The sequence below is a fragment of the Phocoena sinus genome, chromosome 3 (assembly GCF_008692025.1).
Source record: "Phocoena sinus isolate mPhoSin1 chromosome 3, mPhoSin1.pri, whole genome shotgun sequence".
Classification (NCBI taxonomy): domain Eukaryota; kingdom Metazoa; phylum Chordata; class Mammalia; order Artiodactyla; family Phocoenidae; genus Phocoena; species Phocoena sinus.
In genome coordinates this window covers 61924839-61944062 of record NC_045765.1, presented here as the reverse complement: position 1 = coordinate 61944062, position 19224 = coordinate 61924839, and the positions used below count along the sequence as shown (strand labels likewise).

Genomic DNA, 19224 nt, shown 5'->3' with positions numbered 1-19224 from the left:
AGTCCAACATGTATTCTTTAAGTAATGACAGGGAGCGGTGCAGCATTTCTCAACTGAAGCCCATGGGTTATGGAAAAGCCAAAGCTCTGTTAGAGAATTTAAGAGCTACCACTCACTAGGCAAGAACTTATCCAGAGGTTTCTCTATGACAGAACATGTGGAGTCTGAACTACTGCTGCTGCTACTGCCTGGAAGACAAAGAAATGAGCCCAAAGGGAACCAAAGAAAGAGGAAACAAGAAAATGAACACATACACAGAGAAAAATTCAATTCCAAAGAAAGAATTTTAAAGGACAATCAAGCTTTGTATTAAAGAACCAAAACCTACTTTCCCTTAAAACCAGTCTTGGTACTCTATGCAGTATTCTCTAATTACAAAGCCATACAGGGGAATTAGAAACTCTATTCCTTTAAGTATCCACTGTGGGCAAACCCCACTATTCACTTAAAATATAGTAATTCAGAGGGTTGGAATGAAGAGAATAAAAATAAACAAATCATTTGGTGACATTTAAGTCTATTTAAACCATTTAGGTTGATAAGCTAAAGGAACTGAGTTTTAAATTTTAAAGTCACGAACAATTAAAATTACAGGAATGATAAATTACCCTTTAATACAGACAGTTTGGTTTGTCTTCAATTTCACTCTTTCACCTCCAAAACATCAAACTATCAGATGTGATTATATATGTTTAAGGTTTCACAGCAAAACTTTGAAAGGCTTACTGAAATTTTTAAAATTTCTAAGCCTGGAAGGAAGATATGTTACTATTAAATATTTTAACATATTAAGCAGTGGCATTTTTTTCTATTTAAAACTTTATTTTTAACAAATCTATCATCTGCTTTAGCTTTGAATACTTTACTCTGAAAAAATAGGTGTGAACACAAAACCACTTCTCTAAATCAGGGGTCTGCAAACATTTTCTGTAAAGGGACAGATGATAAGTGCTTTAGGCTTTGTAGGCCAGACAGACGCATGTGAAGGCAGCTGTAGACCATATGTAAACAAATGAGCATGGCTGTTTCATGAACTTTTATTTACAAAAACAGGTGGTGGGCTGAATTTGGCCAGCAGACTACTTGCCAACTCTTGCTCTAAATTATATTTTTCCTGTCTTTTGAAGGACTCTTTATGGCTTTTAAATTAGGGACACCTGATCAAACAGCGATGGGTTTATTTTCAGCAAGAACATTTTAATAAGACAAGCAAAATATGCACCAGCTTGAAAACAATGATCCACATTAATGGAAGAGAGTTCTGAAATAAATATTCAGGGTTAAAGGATTTGAAATGTAGGCCATTATAATATGTCTCTCTCTTTTGCATGTCATCTATATCTTTATCACAATGAACACAGTCTCAATTCATACTTGGCAACAAGTGCCCAGTGTAACAGGTGAGAATGAGGGTACATTTTATAAAGAGAATACATTTTACATTCTATTAAAAATACAATCCTTCTACAAATTTATTACTTAAAAATTCAATGATTAAAGCATAATCATGTTTGAAAAAAAAATTCCACATTATCCTAATTTCCTAAAAATTTAGATTCCTAACATAAATAAAAGTCCTCACATTAAATTAAAACCCCATGTGAAACTTTAAAATGGTATATCCACTATCACAGATTTTTATAATTCTAAATTGTAAAAAAAAACAAAACCAGAACATATTATATGCTGATTCATCTAGAAATAGGAGATCAGTATAGGAGGAAAAAATAATGCAAAGTTAACCAGGTATGTGGCATACTTCCTCTGTTCTAATTGCTTCCACAATTAAAAATGGCAAAATAAAAGGCATGCACTCGACAGCCTTAGGAATGTTAAACCATCATTAGGCAGCAATCTCATTTAATTTCCAGAACACTAAAATGAACTTACCCCTTCTTTTTTTCCTTTTCTCTCCATCTTCTCCAACCTCACCCTCTTCATCATCATCCTCCTCTGACCCACTGATATCAGAGCCTGATATTTCTTCCCCTTAAATAGAAATTTAATACAATGATGTTTATTCTGTGCCAGGTCACTGGCTATTTAGGAAATGCCTATATAAACTTTCTTCATTAAGTTTTTGTGCCCTAAACAAACCTTATTTTAATATTCCTAGACAGTATATCAGATATGCTAACCTCAGAAACAGATACAATGTACACAGAGGCTTTATTTTTAAAGTTCCTAAAGAGAAGTTAGATTCTGATCTGTTTAAAATTTCAAATTATTAGTTTAAGTACAGTTCTAAATGTTACATGTTAGAGTTATTATTTCAGTCTTTAAAAAATATGATCACTTTTGGGGAGCATTTTCTTAGTTTTCTGTTTAAGATTTTAAATTCATTCAACCTGTTTATTTTTTTAAGGGCCATAAAACTGTCATCGAACACAATGATGCCACTTTTAGGACTATATCACATGAAGTAATTCAAAAGAAGAAGGGCTTATTTGTACACAAATATGTTAACTTAAAAAATCAAAAAAAGGGATTAAGCTAATATTAAAGCAAATCAGTGCTATAATACCTTCAAGGTAGTTATTTAAAATTACTACTGTCCATATATGAAATGTCTAAGAAAATAAAAGTAACTGGGGGAGGAGTAAAATATACACTAATCATAATATAATATTTGAACCTACAAATAAAAGATGGAAAGAAATCACAGAGTCTTGGGAGAAGAAATTCATTAAACATATTTTGTTCTTTAGGCCTAGAAACAATGACACCCTGGTAGCAATGAGCACACCTAATGCCTAAATCTTGGTTTCTAAATACCATTCTCCAATGAAAGGAGCCAGGGAGAAATAAATGATTTTAAGGCCAGGGTAGGGAAAATTAAAAAATGAGCTCTAAGCATCTGTGGTGCCAGAAAGTGAGGAAGTGCTCAAAAAACAAGTAAACAAACAAACTGATGGGAGCATGTTGACAGGATATATGAACTACCCTGAAGGAACTCCTAATGGCCAAAGCTGGAACAATCTGAACAATAAAATAAATAATATTATTGTATTATAAACCCACAGACTAAAATAATTATCCATGAGTCCATATTGACATAAAAAATACTCAAATAAATAAACAAGTCGGGGAGAAGAGACTGCTTTTCCGTACAGAATTCCAGACACTCCAAACACTAAACATTAGAAGGAACAATGGGAAGGGAATGCCACCATTGAGCAAATGCACAAACTACTGTTGGATGCTAACATTAGTGGAAGAAAGTATGATGAAAAACAGGACCTTTGTATAGTCTCAAAGTATTTGGTTGGCCAAAAGGTTCATTCGGCGGGTTTGCAAAGCAGAAACAGAGACACAGATGTAGAGAACAAACGTATGGACACCAAGCGGGGGGTGGGTGGTAGTGGGATGAATTGGGAGACTGGGATAAACATATATACACTAATATGTATAAAATAGATAACTAATAAGAAACTGCTGTATAAAAAATAAAAATTTAAAAGTAAAAATATAAAACATAATTTAACAAAAGGTTCATTCGTTTTTTTCCCATAAGATGGCTCTAGTAGCACTTAGTTGTCTTTAACTTCATTCGAAACAATTTTGTTAGATTGTATGTGACAGCTGTCACATCAACATGTATTTAAAAAAAGACTTATCAAAGCTGGTGAATTTTTGTGTACCCATTTTAATATTGAAGATGGAAGAAAAAAAGGAACATTTTTGGCATATTATGCTTTATCATTTCAAGAAAGGTAAAAACGCAACCGAAATGCAAAAAAAGATTTGTGCAGTGTATGGAGAAGGTGCTGTGACTGATCAAATGTGTCAAAAGTGATTTGTGAAGGGTCGTGCTGGAGATTTGTAACTGGATGATGCTCCACAGTCTGGTAAACCAGTTGAAGTTGATAGCAATCAAATCGAGACAGTAACTGAGAACGATCAACGTTATATACCACGCAGGAGATAGCCAACATACTCAAAATATGCAAATCAAGCATTGAAAATCATTTGCCCCAGCTTGGTTATGTTAATCGCTTTGATGTTTGGGTTCCACATAAGTTAAGCGGAAAAAAAGAAACACAACTTCTTGACAGTATACCCTAATGCGATTCTCTACACAAATGTAATGAAAACATTCCATTTTTAAAACAAATCGTGATGGGCAATGAAAAGCGGATACTGTACAATAATGTGGAATGGAAGAGATCGTGGGGCAAGCTAAATGAACCACCACCAACCACACCAAAGGCCGGTCTTCATCCAAAGAAGGTGATGTTGTGCATATGGTGGGACTGGAAGGGAGTCCTCTATTATGAACTCCTTCCGGAAAATCAAACGATTAATTCCAACATGTACTGCTCCCAGTTACCAACTGAAAGCAGCACTCGATGAAAAGCATCCAGAATTAGTCAACAGAAAATGCATAATCTTCCATCAGGATAACGCAAGATGGCATGTTTCTTTGATGACCAGGCAAAAACTGTTACACCTTGTCTGGGAAGTTCTGATTCATCTGCCGTATTCACCTGACATTGCACCTTCAGATTTCCATTTATTTTGATCTTTACAAACTTCTCTTAATGGAAAAAATTTCAATTCCCTGGAAGACTATAAAATGCACCTGGAACAGTTCTTTGCTCAAAAAGATAAAAAGTTTTGGTAAGATGGAATTATGAAGTTGCCTGAACAATGGCAGAAGGTACTGGAACAAAAGGGTGAATATGTTGTTCAATAAAGTTCTTGGTGAAGACAAAAAATGCGTCTTTTATTTTTACTTAAAAACCGAAGGCACTTTTTGGCCAACCCAGTATCTCTCCACAAGGTACATATTAATTACAAAGGAAATAATAAAATAGTAGATTTATAGTGGAGAAAATCTGCAGAATAATTATGAGAAAACTATAAATAAATACAAATTGAGGAACATTCTACAAATACATGACCAGTACTCTTCAAAAGCATCAAGATCATGTACAACAAATAAAGACTGAGGAATTGGAGACTGGTGGAAACTAAACAGACATGACAACTAAATGCAATGTGTGATCCACAACTGGATCTTGGACTAGAGGAAAAGGGCATTAGAGAGAAAACTGTCAAAAGTCTAGTAAGGTCTGTGGATTAGTTAATAAGTTTGTACCACTGTGAATTTCCTGGTGTCAATAATTGTACCATGGTTATGTAAGATGCTAACATTAGGGGAAGCTGGCTAATAGGTATATAAGAACTCTCCTTGCTATTGTGAGTTTTCTGTAAGCCTAAAATTATTTCAAAATAAAAAGTTGAAAAATTATTCTTTTAATGTTTCTGCCTATTTTTTAATTGTTTTTCTGATTAACTCTATTAACTGGATTATAAAAACAATATATCCTAAGAGCATAAATAAAATGAAATTTATTAAAAATAAAGTCAGCATTACCATATTATCCAGCAATTCTACCTCTGGGTATATACCCAAAAGAACAAAAGAATTGAAAGCAAGGACTCAAACAGGAATTTGTACACCACATTCATAGTAGCATTATTCACAATAGTCAAAAGATAGAAGCAACCCAAGTGTCCATCAACAGATGAAGGTATAAACAAAACATGGTATATACACACAATGGAATATTATTCAGTCTTAAAAAGGAAGGAAATTCTGACACATGCAACAATATGGATGAACACTGAGGACATTATGTTAAGTAAAATAAGCAAGACACAAAAGGAGACATATTATATGATTCTACTTACATGGGGTACCTAGAATAGTCAAATTCATAGAAATAGAAAGAGCAGTCGGTTACCAGGGACTGAGGGAGAGAGAGGGATGGGGAGCTAGTGTTTAATGGGTACAGAGGTTCATTTGGGGATGATTAAAAAGTCCTGGAGATGGATGGTGGTGATGGTTGCAGAATAATGTGAATGTACTTAATGCCACAGAACTGTACACAAAAATAGTTAAAACGGTAATTTTTATGTTATGTATATTTTACCACAATAAAAAATGTAAAAAAAAGGGTCAGCAAAATAAAGATATGAACTCAATATTAAGAAATCTAAGAAATTTTACATCTTTAAAACATACTGACTATAAATACCACCTAGTGGTCACATTTAAAATACCAAATTCCATTATCTAAGAGGCAGCTCAATTACTGCTTTTCCTCAATAATCTTACTCAAATTTACTGAATCAGCACCTTCTCCAAATATTTGTGATGTTGGCATCTCTGGATTTCATATCTGATCTAACCAGTTTCCCCACAGACTGAAAAGAGGCAATTTCAAAGCCCTTTATTCACCTGGTATGCAAAGGAGCCCTATGCCAGTTAGTTCTTAGCACGAAGATTCAGGGAGTCACTGACTGCCTAATGATGGTTGGTAAATTTCTCGTCCTAATGAATAAGGTCTCCAAATTTTCTAACCTTCTGACATTATATCTTGTTAGAAAAGAATTTCCAAAATAGAATCTCATGTTCAAATTTAAACATGAAAGCATATTTTCAAGGCCATGCAATGAATTTTTACTTAAGAGTAAACTAGGTTTACCCATGACTCTCTGATTGCTTTGTCTACTTCAAATAATAGTGACTGATACCTATCACAAAGAACTCTGGTCATTTTCGCTAAATACATGTATGGTAGAACTTGCTCTTATATAGAGACAAATAAAAATTCATTATTTAATAAGTGGACATATGAAATCTTTACAAAAGATCATGGGGACTGAGATGGAGGTTTAAATTAAATGAATTTTTTAAAAAAAATCAATACACAAATATTATATAGTTCTACTTGAGCTTAATATGGAAATGTTAAAGTATGTAAGTATCAATTTACCTTGCAGAAATATCCCCTTAAATATCAATGTTAGAGGTTCAGAGAATTTTTAATAGGTAGCTTTTTATTAGAACACTTACTGGCTAAACAACACGTTTTTAGCCAACATTAAGATTAATATTTTGAGAAAATGTTACCTTCTTCAAGCTTTTTTTTCAGTTCTTCTATTTCTTTCTGAAACTGACGAAGCAAAGCATCCTTTGGATCTTCATTAATTCTAGCTTTATTTTTAATATTCTTAGCACGATTAGCATACCGCAATGTACTGATGGTTTCATCGTAATTGTAATCTGCTGGTCCAATATTTGCACACTGTTGAATTAGGAATACAAAACGTTTTACACTTGACACAAATTAATACTACCATTATGAACATATCAAAAAGAATTTTGGAATATATTTCCATTCTGGTCTCCCTGAAAAAGAGGGCACCACCACATAGGTTTCCAAACAATACAATTATAGACTCGCACACATGGTGTGCTAGAAAAACTAACCCCAAATTTTAAAAAGTAAAATAATCAATAGCTTTTAAAATGTTATGAATATTAACTACTGGCATAAGCAGGAATCTTAAATTTTCCTGATGATAACTATACGACCAATTAAGTCTTACCATCATGGTTTTTGAATTTCCTCCTAAGGAATCCTGAAGAAGACGAGTCAATTTAGAGTTACGATAAGGCACATGAGTGCTTTTTCCATCAACCAAGGCAGAAATAACATTACCAAGGGTAGAAAGTGAAAGATTGATTTTTGTAGCTTCTTTCAGGCGCTGCCCAGTAGCTCCAGTTTTTGCTTGTCTTTCTGAACCCTTACAATAAACAGAGACAGAAGTAAAGCTAAAATAAAAAATACAAAATATTCTTCCCAAAGTTAAAAAAAAAAGTATTTTAACGGTAAAAAATCTAATATATCTGGAATTCACTTCAAAATAATACTGGACGGGAAGAAGTGGCTGAGGGTAGAGATGAAATAGGACTGGCCATGAACTGATAATTGCTGAAGTTGGGTGATGGGTACATGGGAAATCATTATACTATTCTATCTACGTTGTATGGGTTTGAAATAGTCCATAATTAGTAGTAAGTTAAGGGGACTTCCCTAGTGGTCCAGTGGCTAAGACTCTGCACTCCCAATGCAGGGAGCCCGGGTTCAATCCCTGGTCAGGGAACTAGATCCCACATGCCGCAACTAAAGATCCCGCATGCCACAACAAAGATCGAAGATCCCACGTGCCACAATTAAGACCCAGCGCAGACAAATAAATAAATATTTTAAAAAGAATAATAAGTTAAACACATACACAAGTAAAACTTAAAAATTATATAATCACTCCTTTTCACTTGTATTATTATTTATTTATAAAATAAAAAGAAATCACAAGAGTTATTCTTAAGTAGCATCCTGTTACTTACAGCAAGATCTACAAGATGGAGCTTCCCCATCCTGACATGCATGTTACCATCAACGCCTTTTTCACTGCACTCTATAGTAATTGTAAAGATGGCATGGGAACGAGAACTATGTTCATTCATATTAGTTGCACCAACAGAACCTTGAATAAAGGGAGGAAATTATTTAAAACTATAACAACAGGGAATGCCTTTAAAAATAATTAAATATCCAGAATACTGAATTTCATCAGAGCCAAAAGCCAGAGAGCATGGCTAAAACATAAAAACTTAGGCATATTTAGCCATTATTAGAAATTTCTGACAATTTATGTTGATAACAAAAAACTGTATTTTTTTCACATGAAAGAGGGGATTTGAGAACAAAATATTTAATTTCAAGTATTGCTGGCTTAAAAAATTAACTAATTTACATAAAAAATACATGTTAAATAATTCAAAAAATTAACTGCTGTTTCAGCTGTCTCTAAAAAGTATTATTGATATGTTCTGGGAATCAACCACAGGAATACTTGCATATATACATTAGATGATACAAAGATATTCAGGGAAGAACTGTTTACAACAGCGAGAGATCAGAAACAACCAATATGACAGTGGTTAATCAATTATAGAATAGTCACACTATGAATTACTAAGCAGTCTTTTTTAAAAAAAATAAGGTAGATCTGAATGACATGGAAAGATACCCATAACATATGAAAAAAAGAAAGGAATATAGAGTATAATCCCATTTCTGTAAAACAAAAGCATCCATTCAAAATATGCTAAGAATTTGAGTGTGTATAAATATTTTACATGAATATATTGTGCAAACAAAGAAAAAGATCTGTTTTGTTTTTCACAATAGGCATGTATTGGGGTTTTTTTCTTAAATTCCAAAGTATTTTAAAAACAATATGTTAATTTCACCCAATGCCAAAATTATTTTCCTACTATATTCATGTAGAGCTTCTCCATGTGAGCTGTGATTTTACAATTTAAACATTAAAAGGGTACTCTTTATTAGCAAATGGCCATATTATAAGTCAGATAACTAGAAAGTAAATTGCACTGGTAAAGAAAAGTAAAGCCCAATGAAAGAAGGTAAATGGAAAATCAGTGAGGGAAAATGCAAGGATCTGTGATTCCATACTATACTTTTCTGTTTTCTTTTAAATCAAGTTATGAATTTTTAAAATCAATTTTTCTCCAAAAATATAAAAAACTAATAAATCTGACACCACTTCAAATCATCTAATCAGATGTAACACACTATACATATTTCCACAGAGTAGTAGGTCTTATTTTACCTTGTTTTTTTTCCACTTAACATTATCTCCTACATATATTTCCATGTAAAAACCAACTTGAAACTTTTACTAAAATTGAGTTATTATCTTACTGGGAGATATTTGGGGTTGTTGCCTATTTTAGTTCTTCATAAGGGCCACTAATATGAGCATCTTTGAGGAGATACCTTTCTTTCTCTTTAGAATTATATCCATGGGATGTATTTTCCAAACTGGAGCTACCTTATGAAAAGGATAGGAACAGTTTTATAGCTATGTGATTATCAAAACAAGCTATAGCAGTGTTTTTCAGTTTGGAGTGGGAGAGAAAGTGTAATTTGAAAAAGTCATATTAAATATTTTAATACCCATTGTTTTTGCAATATAAGTAAAGCATGCTATTTATGATTGTGATTTTTCTATATTTCCAGTTATGAAAACAAAGCAATGCAACAGATGTTATGTCAAAAGTGACCTACACTGAACTTTACAATCCCTAGGAGAGAACAGCTTGCAGCAATCAAGTAGACTAAATGATCCAACCTAACACACTGCATAATGGAAATAAAACATTTCCATAGCTGTAATTTTTGTCAAAATATTTATTTTGGAATAAAAAATTAAATTTTTATGTTTTTCAAGGAGGTACAGAAAAACTTATCCCAATCCTTCTCTTCCCCACCCTCTTCCTCCTTGGCAACCATAAGTCTGTTCTCTGTACCTATGAATCTGTTTCCATTTCATAAATGTGTCCATTTGTGTTGTATTTTAGATTCCACATATAAGTGATATTATATGGTATTTGTCTTTCCTTCCGACTTAATATGATAATCTCTACGTCCTTCCTTGTTGCCGCAAATGGTATTATTTCATTCTTTTTTATGTCTGAGTAATATTCCATTGTGTAATATTCCTTCTTTATCCATTCATCTGTTGATGGACATTTAGGTTGTTTCTATGTCTTAGAAACAACTAGCAGCTATTGTGAATAGTGCTGCTATGAAGATAGGGGTGCATGTATCTTTTCAAATTATAGTTTTGTCTGGATATATGTCCAGGAGTGGGCTATATGTCCAGGACTGGATATAGTTTTGTCTGGATATAGGTCCAGGAGTGGGATTGCTGGATCATCTGGCAACTCTTATTTTTAGTTTTCTGAGGAACCTCCATACTGTGCTCCATAGTGGCTGCACCAATTTACATTCCCACCAGCAGTGCAGGAGGGCCCCCCCTGCAGCTAAACCTTTAATTCTTGAACTCAATCTATTTATTAATGAAGACTATTTTCCTCTCTGCTATCTTAGGTGTTCAAATCTCTTTACCTTCCTCTCATTTTATTTCTCTCATTAGAATTTTTTCATTTTTCCTTAGACAAATCTCATATACCAAGTTAAATTAATTCTTAGGTAGTTAATGCAAGGTTTTGGTCACTATTGTGAATGGAATCTTATGTTAAAATTTTCTTATGTTAAATAAGCAATACATGAACATATTCCTGGTATAAAAAATTCAAAACTACAAACATACAAAAAACATAAAGTGAAAGCTCCCTATATTCCTTTCCCCCAATCTTATTTCCCCTTCACTAAAGGTAACCACTATTAAATGGCCTTTCATTTTGTATTTCACATACATACAGGTGAACACACACACAAAATACCCAAATATGTAGTTTGATAATTTGGCTTTTTTTACACATGGGATGATGCATTACATACTGTGCTAGTTAGTTTTCTTTTCCCCTTAATATATATCTGGAAAGTCTTTTGGGTCTCTACATGTAGATTTAACTCACTGTTGGTTTGTTTTTTACAGCTTCATTATAGTCCATAATATTTCTGCACCATAATTTATATAACCAATGTTTTATTGACAGTTATTTAGGTTGTGTCAAACTTTTTGCTATTACAAGTAATGCTGTAATAAGGTATTTTTTTGTTTACACCAAAAAATATTTTTCTAGAATATATATCTACAAATAGAAACAGTGGGTCAAAGGAATGCATCCTTAAAAATTTCAACAGATACAGTTATCCTGCCCTTCAAAAAGACTGCATATTCCCATCACCATTGCCCATTTCCTTAGAGCCTCACCAACCTGGATATCCTTTCATCCAAACTGATGGGTAAAACATCTCCCATTGTTGTTTTAATATGCATTTTTCCTGATTACTTGTGAAGTCAAACATCCTTTCATATACTTACTGCTGTGTATAGTTCTTCTATGAATAACATAGTCATAAACATCTTTTGCTCACTTTCCTGTTAAAATTTTGGTATTTTTCTATTATTTGGTTTATAAGAATACAACTGAATTTTTTAAATTTTTGCTTTGTTTCCTTGAGTTTGCTAGATTTTTAGTCTAGTCACAAAAATCTAAAAAAAAAAAGGTTATTTCCTATGTTCTTTTCTTTTACCTCTAATCTCTAATTGCTGTTAGCAACATCATTAGTACTAGGCCTGGGGCATCAGCAATATTGCTGAAACTTTTTATTCTTTAGAAAAAACTTGAAACAATTACTAAAAAGAATGCCACTTTATTTAATTTTGTTTGCTTTTCTTGTCAACAAAAGGGAGGTGCCTGGTTAATGCTCACTAATGGTGTAGATTCAAATGCTCACTCTGCAACTTATTAAGTAGTATATGACCTGGACAATTTACTTTAAGTCTCAGTTTCCTCAATCATAACATAGGAATTTAATACCTTCATAGCCCATTTTGAGGATTAAAGAGATCATTCTTATAAAGCATTTGAACAAGCACTTGCCACACAGTAAGTACTCAATAAATGTTACCAATATTATTATTACTAACAAGAGACAGCGATATGAGAGTCTCAAAGATATAGTGCTATTGCTAAGTAACAAAATTTTGGTCAGCATGGAAAGCAATCTATGATATCTTTCATTCATATATGCTTTCCACATAGTAAATAGTCAAAGAGGAAGGGTTTTCAAGAAACCTAAAAATCCAATCTTTATGGCGCAAAATGCCATACCAGGTTTGCTTCTAAAAGAGCCTACTCCGCACATCACAATTAAGCACTATACTTACGATTTTTGTGGCCCAGTGTCATAATTCTATCCATATCATCAGCATTATTTACCACATAAGCTGATAAATCCTTGATATAAACTCCCACATCAGGTCTTTCTTTAACCTAAAAAAAAAATCATACAGACTTTACACATATATCCATAATTCTTCCACAGTTATTTATTGAATATCTACTACATGTTGGACACTGTGCTAGAGAGTGAGGATACAGTGATGAACAAGGTAGACAGTTTCTACACTACTGGGGGTAACAATCTACAGGGAGAACATACAAATGAATAATTACATTTATTTTATTTTATTTTATTTCAATTGTGATAATGCCATGAGGAAAAAAAAATACAGGAAAGTATAAGAATACAATATAGGGACTTCCCTGGGGGCGAAGTGGTTAAGAACCCACCTGCCAATGCAGGGGACACGGGTTCGTGCCCTGGTTCAGGAAGATCCCACATGCCACAGAGCAACTAACCCTGTGTGCCACAACTACTGAGCCTGCACTCTAGAGCCCGCGAGCCACAACTACTGAGCCTGTGTGCCACAACTACTGGAGCACTTAGAGCTCATGCTCCGCAACAAGAGAAGCCACTGCAATGAGAAGCCCGCGAACCGCAATCTCCATACTGTTTTCCACAGTGGCTGCACCAATTTACAGTTCCACCAACAGTATAAGAGTGTTCCCTTTTCTCCACAGCCTCTCCAGAATTTGTTATTTGTAGACCTTTTGATGATGGCCATTCTGACCAGTGTGAGGTGGTACCTCATGGTAATTTTGATTTGCACTCCTCTAATTATTGGTCTTTATCTTAACAGCAATTTGAAGCCACTGGAGTATTTCACACAGCTGAATGAAATAATCAGATCTATGGTATCCATGTAAAAATATTACCTTTCCATGAGTAACTTTATGAGAACTTTTACCCAACTTGAAGGCTGTATTTGGGATATATTTATTTAAAATACATATAGTATTTTAATACTATCTGTAAAATACAAATAGAAATACAAAATTCACTTTTCAAGGCCCTAGAAGTCAAATCCAACAAATCAACAGAATAAAGTGAAACTGAGGCAGAGGCCTGTGGCTGCCAGTGGGGCGAGCCATTCCAAAGGTAGTAAGACTGGACAAAGATGATAAACAAAAGTTTATATCAGAAACAAAAGTCACAAAGGCAAATACTCTAAATTCTAGGTATTGATCTTAAATCTAGTTAGAGGTTTTGGGTTTCTTTAGTCTCTCTCTCTTTTTTTTTTTTTTTTTTTGCAGTACGCCAGCCCCTCACTGTTGTGGCCTCTCCCACTGCAGAACACAGGCTCCAGATACGCAGGCTCAGCGGCCATGGCTCATGGGCCCAGCCGCTCTGTGGCATGTGGGATCTTCCTGGACCGGGGCATGAACCCGTGTCCCCTGCATCGGCAGGCGGACTCTCAACCACTGCGCCACCAGGGAAGCCCTCTTTAGTCTTCTTTATGATATATTTATACATTAGGAAAAATTACCTTTTTTCTGTCATGAGATATACATTAAGCCCTTATTTTACTAGTAGTAAAGAAATGTGTTGGTCTCTGTAAACCAACGGGTTTCAAACTGTGCTCTGACAAGCACTAGAGGGTCCATGATGGCAATGACGGGGCCATTGTGTGAGTTTGGGGGTTCTCAGACCCAGACACAAGTTCTAAAGAGAGCTTTACTTTCATGTATTTTATAGATTGGGCTTCCACATAAGGTTTGGTTTGATTCAACTGTTTAATGGCTTTAAATCTTTTTAAATGTTTGAATATTACTGGTTTATGTCAATGCTTCTCAGAAAAATCTATGGTAAAGAATTATACGTATATTTCTAATGTGGAAAGTGATATCTCTGAAAAATACAAAAATCATGCACTTGGATACCATGACAATGTCAAATTACTATAAAAGTTTTTAAGCATGTACTTTCATTTACTATTCTCATCTCATTGCAGACTGAAAACAAACATTCTTCAAACTGGCATCAGTCTGCAAAGTCTACAGTCATTCCCAATCACAAGATATTAATTCTATATTCAATTATTAATTGTAGATAAACTAATTAGACATGAAATATGAAGAAACTGAATATGATTCTGAAATAAAGCAGGACTCTGAGACAAGATGGCAGATAGAAGGACACGAGCTCACCCTGTATCAAGAAAACACCAAAATCAAAACTAACTGGTGAACAACCATCGAAAAAAAAAACACTACAACCTACCAAAAAAGATATCCTACATCCAAAGACAAAGGAGAAGCCACAAGAAGACATTAGAAGGGGCTCAACCGCAATAAAATCAAATCCCATATCTGCTGGGTAGGTGACCCACAAACTGGAAAATAATTATATCACAGATGTTCTCCCACAGGGGTGAAAGTTCTGAGCCCCACATCAGACTTCCTATCCTGGGGGTCTGGCATCGAGAGGAGAAGCCCCCACAGCATCTGGCTTTGAAGGCCAGTGGGGTTTGATTGCAGGAATTCCACAGGACTGGGGGAAAGAGGAACTCTACTCTTGGAGGGCACACACAAGGTCTCGTGCACACCAGTGCCCAGGGGAAAAAGCAGTGACCTCGTAGGAGCCTGGGCCAGACCTACCTGCTGGTCTTGGAGAGTCTCCTGGGGAGGCAGGGGTTGGCTATGAATCACTGTGGGGACAAAGACACTGGCGGCAGTAGTTCTAGGGAGTACTCACTGGCATGAGTCCTCCTGGAGGCTGCCATTTTCTCACCAAGACCTAGCGCCACCCAACAGCCTGTAGGCTCCAGTGCTGGGACTCCTCAGGCCAACCAACCAACAGGGCAGTAACACAGCCCCACCCATCAGAAGACAGGCTGCCTAAAGTCTTCCTGAGCCCACAGCTGCCTGCTAAACAGCCCCCTTGACACGGCCCTGCCCACCAGAGGGACAATACCCAGCTCAACTCACCAGTGGGCAGGAACCAGTTCCCCCCACCAGGAAGCCTGAACAAGCCTCTTAGACCAGTCTCATCCACCAGGGGGCAGACAGCAGAAGCAACAAGAACTACAGCTTGCAGCTGGCGGAATGGAAACCACGATCACAGAAAGGTAAACAAAATGAGATGGCAGAGGACTATGTCCCAGATGAAGGAAGAAGATAAAACCCCAGAAGAACAACTAAGTGAAATAGAGATAGGCAATCTACACGAAAAAGAATTCAGAGTAATGACAGTAAAGATGATCCAAGATCTCAAAAAAAGAATGGAGGCACAGACTGAGAAGATACAGGAAATGTTTAACAAAGAGCTAGAAGATCTAAAGAACAAACAAACAGAGATGAACAACACAATAACTGAAATGAAAAATACGCAAGATGGAATCAATAGCAGAGTAAATGAGGCAGAAAAATGGATACGTAAGCTGGAAGACAGAATGCTGGAAATCACTGCTGTGGAACAGAATTTTTAAAAAAGAATGAAAAATGAGAACAGTCTCAGACACCTCTGGGACAACGTTAAACACACTGACGTTCACATTATAGAGATCCCAGAAGTAGAAGCGTGAGAGAAAGGACCTAAGAAAATATTTGAAGAGATAATAGCTGAAAACTTCCCCAACATGGTAAAGGAAACAGTCACCCAAGTCCAGGAAGTGCAGAGAGTCCCAGGCCAGGTAAACACAAGGAGAAACATACCGAAACATGTAGTAATCAAATTGACAAAAATTAAAGACAAAGAGAAAAATATTAAAAGCAACAAATAACTTAAAAGGGAATCCGCATAAGGCTATCAGCTGATTTTTCAGCAGAGACTCTGCAGGCCAGAAGGGAGTGGCATGATATATTTAAAGTGAAATCAGTGCTTTGTGACCACCTAGAGGGGTGGGATAGAGAGGGTGGAAGGGAGACACAAGAGGGAGGGGATATGGGGATATATGTATATGTATAGCTGATACAAAGCAGAAACTAACACACCATTGTAAAGCAATTATACTCCAATAAAGATGTTAAAACAAACAAACAAACAAAAATAAAGTGATGAAAGGGAAGAACCTACAACCAAGAATACTCTATCCAGCAAGCCTCTCATTTAGATTTGATGGAGAAATCTAAAGCTTGCCAGACAAGCAAAACCTAAGAGAATTCAGCACCACCAAACCAGCTTTGCAACAAATGCTAAAGGAACTTCTCTAGGCAGAAAAAAAAAGGACGTAAATACACACAATAAAATTATGAATAGAAAAGCTCACCAGTAAAGGCAAATATATGTTAAAGGTAGGAAATCATCCACACACAAATACAATATCAAAACCAGCAATCAAGAGGAGAGTACAAATGCAGGATACTGGAAATGCATTTGAAATTAAAAGACCAGCAACTTAAATCTATCTTGTTTATATATAGAATACTATATCAAAACTTCATGGTAATGGCAAATCAAAAATCTGCAATAGATACACACACAAAAAAGAAAAAGAAATTCAAACACAACTCTAAAGTTAGTCATCAAATCACAAAGGAAGAGAACAAAAGAGGAAGGGGAGAAATAAGACCTACAAAAACATATCCAAAACAATTAACAAAATGGCAATAAGAACATACATATCAATAATTACCTTAAATGTAAATGGATTAAATGCTCCAACCAAAAGACACAGACTGCTGAATGGATACAAAAACAAGACCTGTATATATGCTGTCTACAAGGGACCCACTTGAGATCTAGGGACACATACAGACTGAAAGTGAGGGGATGGAAAAACGTCTTCCATGCAAATGGAAATCAAAAGAAAGCTGGAACAGCAATACTCATTTCAGACAAAATAGATTTTAAAATAAAGACTGTTACAAGAGACAAAGAAGGACACTACATAATGATCAAGGGATCAATCCAAGAAGAAGATAACAATTCTAAATATATGCACCCAACATAGGAGCACCTCAATATATAAGGCAAATGTTAAGACCCATAAAAGGAGAAAGTGACAGTAATTGTGAGGGACTTGAACACCCCACTTTCAACAACAGACAGATCATCCAGACAGAAAATCAATAAGGAAAAACAGGCCTTAAATGACACATTAGAACAGATGGACTTAATTGATATTTATAGAGCATTCCATTCAAAAGCAGAATACCCATTCTTCTCAAGTGCACATGGAACATCCTCCAGGATTCACCACATGCTGGGCCACAAAGCAAGACTTGGTAAATTTAAGAAAATTAAAATCATATCAGGACTTCCCTGGTGGTGTGGTGGTTAAGAATCCACCTGCCCAAAAAAAAAAAAAAAAAAGAATCCACCTGCCAATGCAGGGGACATGGGTTCGAGCCCTGGTCCACAAAGATCCCACATGCCACAGAGCAAATAAGTGCATGTGCCACAACTGATCCTGCGCTCTAGAGCCCAAGAGCCACAACTACTGTGCCCATGTGCTGCAACTACTGAAGCCCATGTGCCTAGAACCTGTGCTCCGCAACAAGAGAAGCCACCGCAGTGAGAAGCCCGCTGACCACAACGAAGAGTAGTCCTCGCTCGCCACAACTAGAGAAAGGCCACGCACAGCAACAAAGACCAACACAGCCAAAAATAAATAAATAAATTTATTTTTAAAAGTCATATCAAGCATCGTTTCCAACCACAATGCTCTGAGATTAGAAATCAATTATAAGGAAAAAAAAACTGTAAAAAACACAAACACGTGGAGGCTAAACAATATGCTACTAAACAACCAATGGATAACTGAAGAAATCAAAGAGAAAATTAAAAAATACCTAGAGACAAATGAAAATGAAAGCACAACTATCCAAAACCTATGGGACGCAGTGAAAGCAGTTCTCAGAGGGAAGTTTATAGCAATACAATCTTACCTCAGGAAACAAGAAAAATCTCAAATAAACCTAACCTTACACCTAAAGCAATTAGAGAAAGAACAAACAAAACCAAATAGAAGGAAAGAAATCATAAAGATCAGAGCAGAAATAAATGAAATAGAGATGAAGAAAACAATAGAAAAGATCAATCAAATTAAAAGCTGGTTCTTTGAAAAGATAAACAAAATTGATAAACCTTTAGCCAGACTCATCAAGAAAAAAAAGGAGAGGGCTCAAATCAATAAAATTGAAATGAAAAAGGAGAAGTTACAATGGACACCAAAGAAATACAAAGAAATACAGAGGATCATAAAAGACTACTACAAGCAACTATACGCCAATAAACTGGACAACCTGGAAGAAATGCACAAATTCTTAGAAAGGTACAACCTTCCAAGACTGAACCAGGAAGAAATAGAAAATATAAAGAGATCAAACCCATGCACCTATAGTCACCTAATCTATGACAAAGGAAGCAAGAATATACAATGGAGAAAAGACAGTCTCTTCAATAAATGGTGCTGGGAAAACTGGACAGCTACATGTAAATGAATGAAATTAGAACACTCCCTAACACCATACACAAAAATAAACTCAAGTGGATTGAAAGCCTAAATGTAAGGCCAAATACAATAAAACTCTTAGAGGAAAACATAAGCAGAACACTCTTTGACATAAATTGCAGCAAGATCTTTTTCAATCTACCTCCTAGAGTAATGAGAAGAAAAATAAACAAATGGGACCAAATTAAACTTAAAATCTTTTGCACAGCAAAGGAAACCATAAACAAAATGAAAAGACAACTTACAAAATGGGAGAAAATATTTGCAAACAAAGCAACCAGCAAGGGA

At 35.3% G+C, this 19224-nt stretch overlaps 1 protein-coding gene across 3 annotated transcripts in view; it reads right to left on the bottom strand.

The window, feature by feature from the left end:
* KIF3A (kinesin family member 3A) overlaps positions 1–19224 on the bottom strand; it is a 79636-nt gene that overhangs the window by 24779 nt on the left and 35633 nt on the right. For all 3 annotated transcript variants that reach the window (XM_032627973.1, XM_032627974.1, XM_032627975.1), the window contains exons 5-9: positions 12526–12631; positions 8204–8343; positions 7402–7599; positions 6923–7097; positions 1891–1989 (exon numbers count right to left, since the gene is read on the bottom strand). In XM_032627973.1, coding sequence (XP_032483864.1) covers positions 1891–1989; positions 6923–7097; positions 7402–7599; positions 8204–8343; positions 12526–12631 — 718 coding nt within the window. The remainder of the gene's footprint in view (positions 1–1890; positions 1990–6922; positions 7098–7401; positions 7600–8203; positions 8344–12525; positions 12632–19224) is intronic.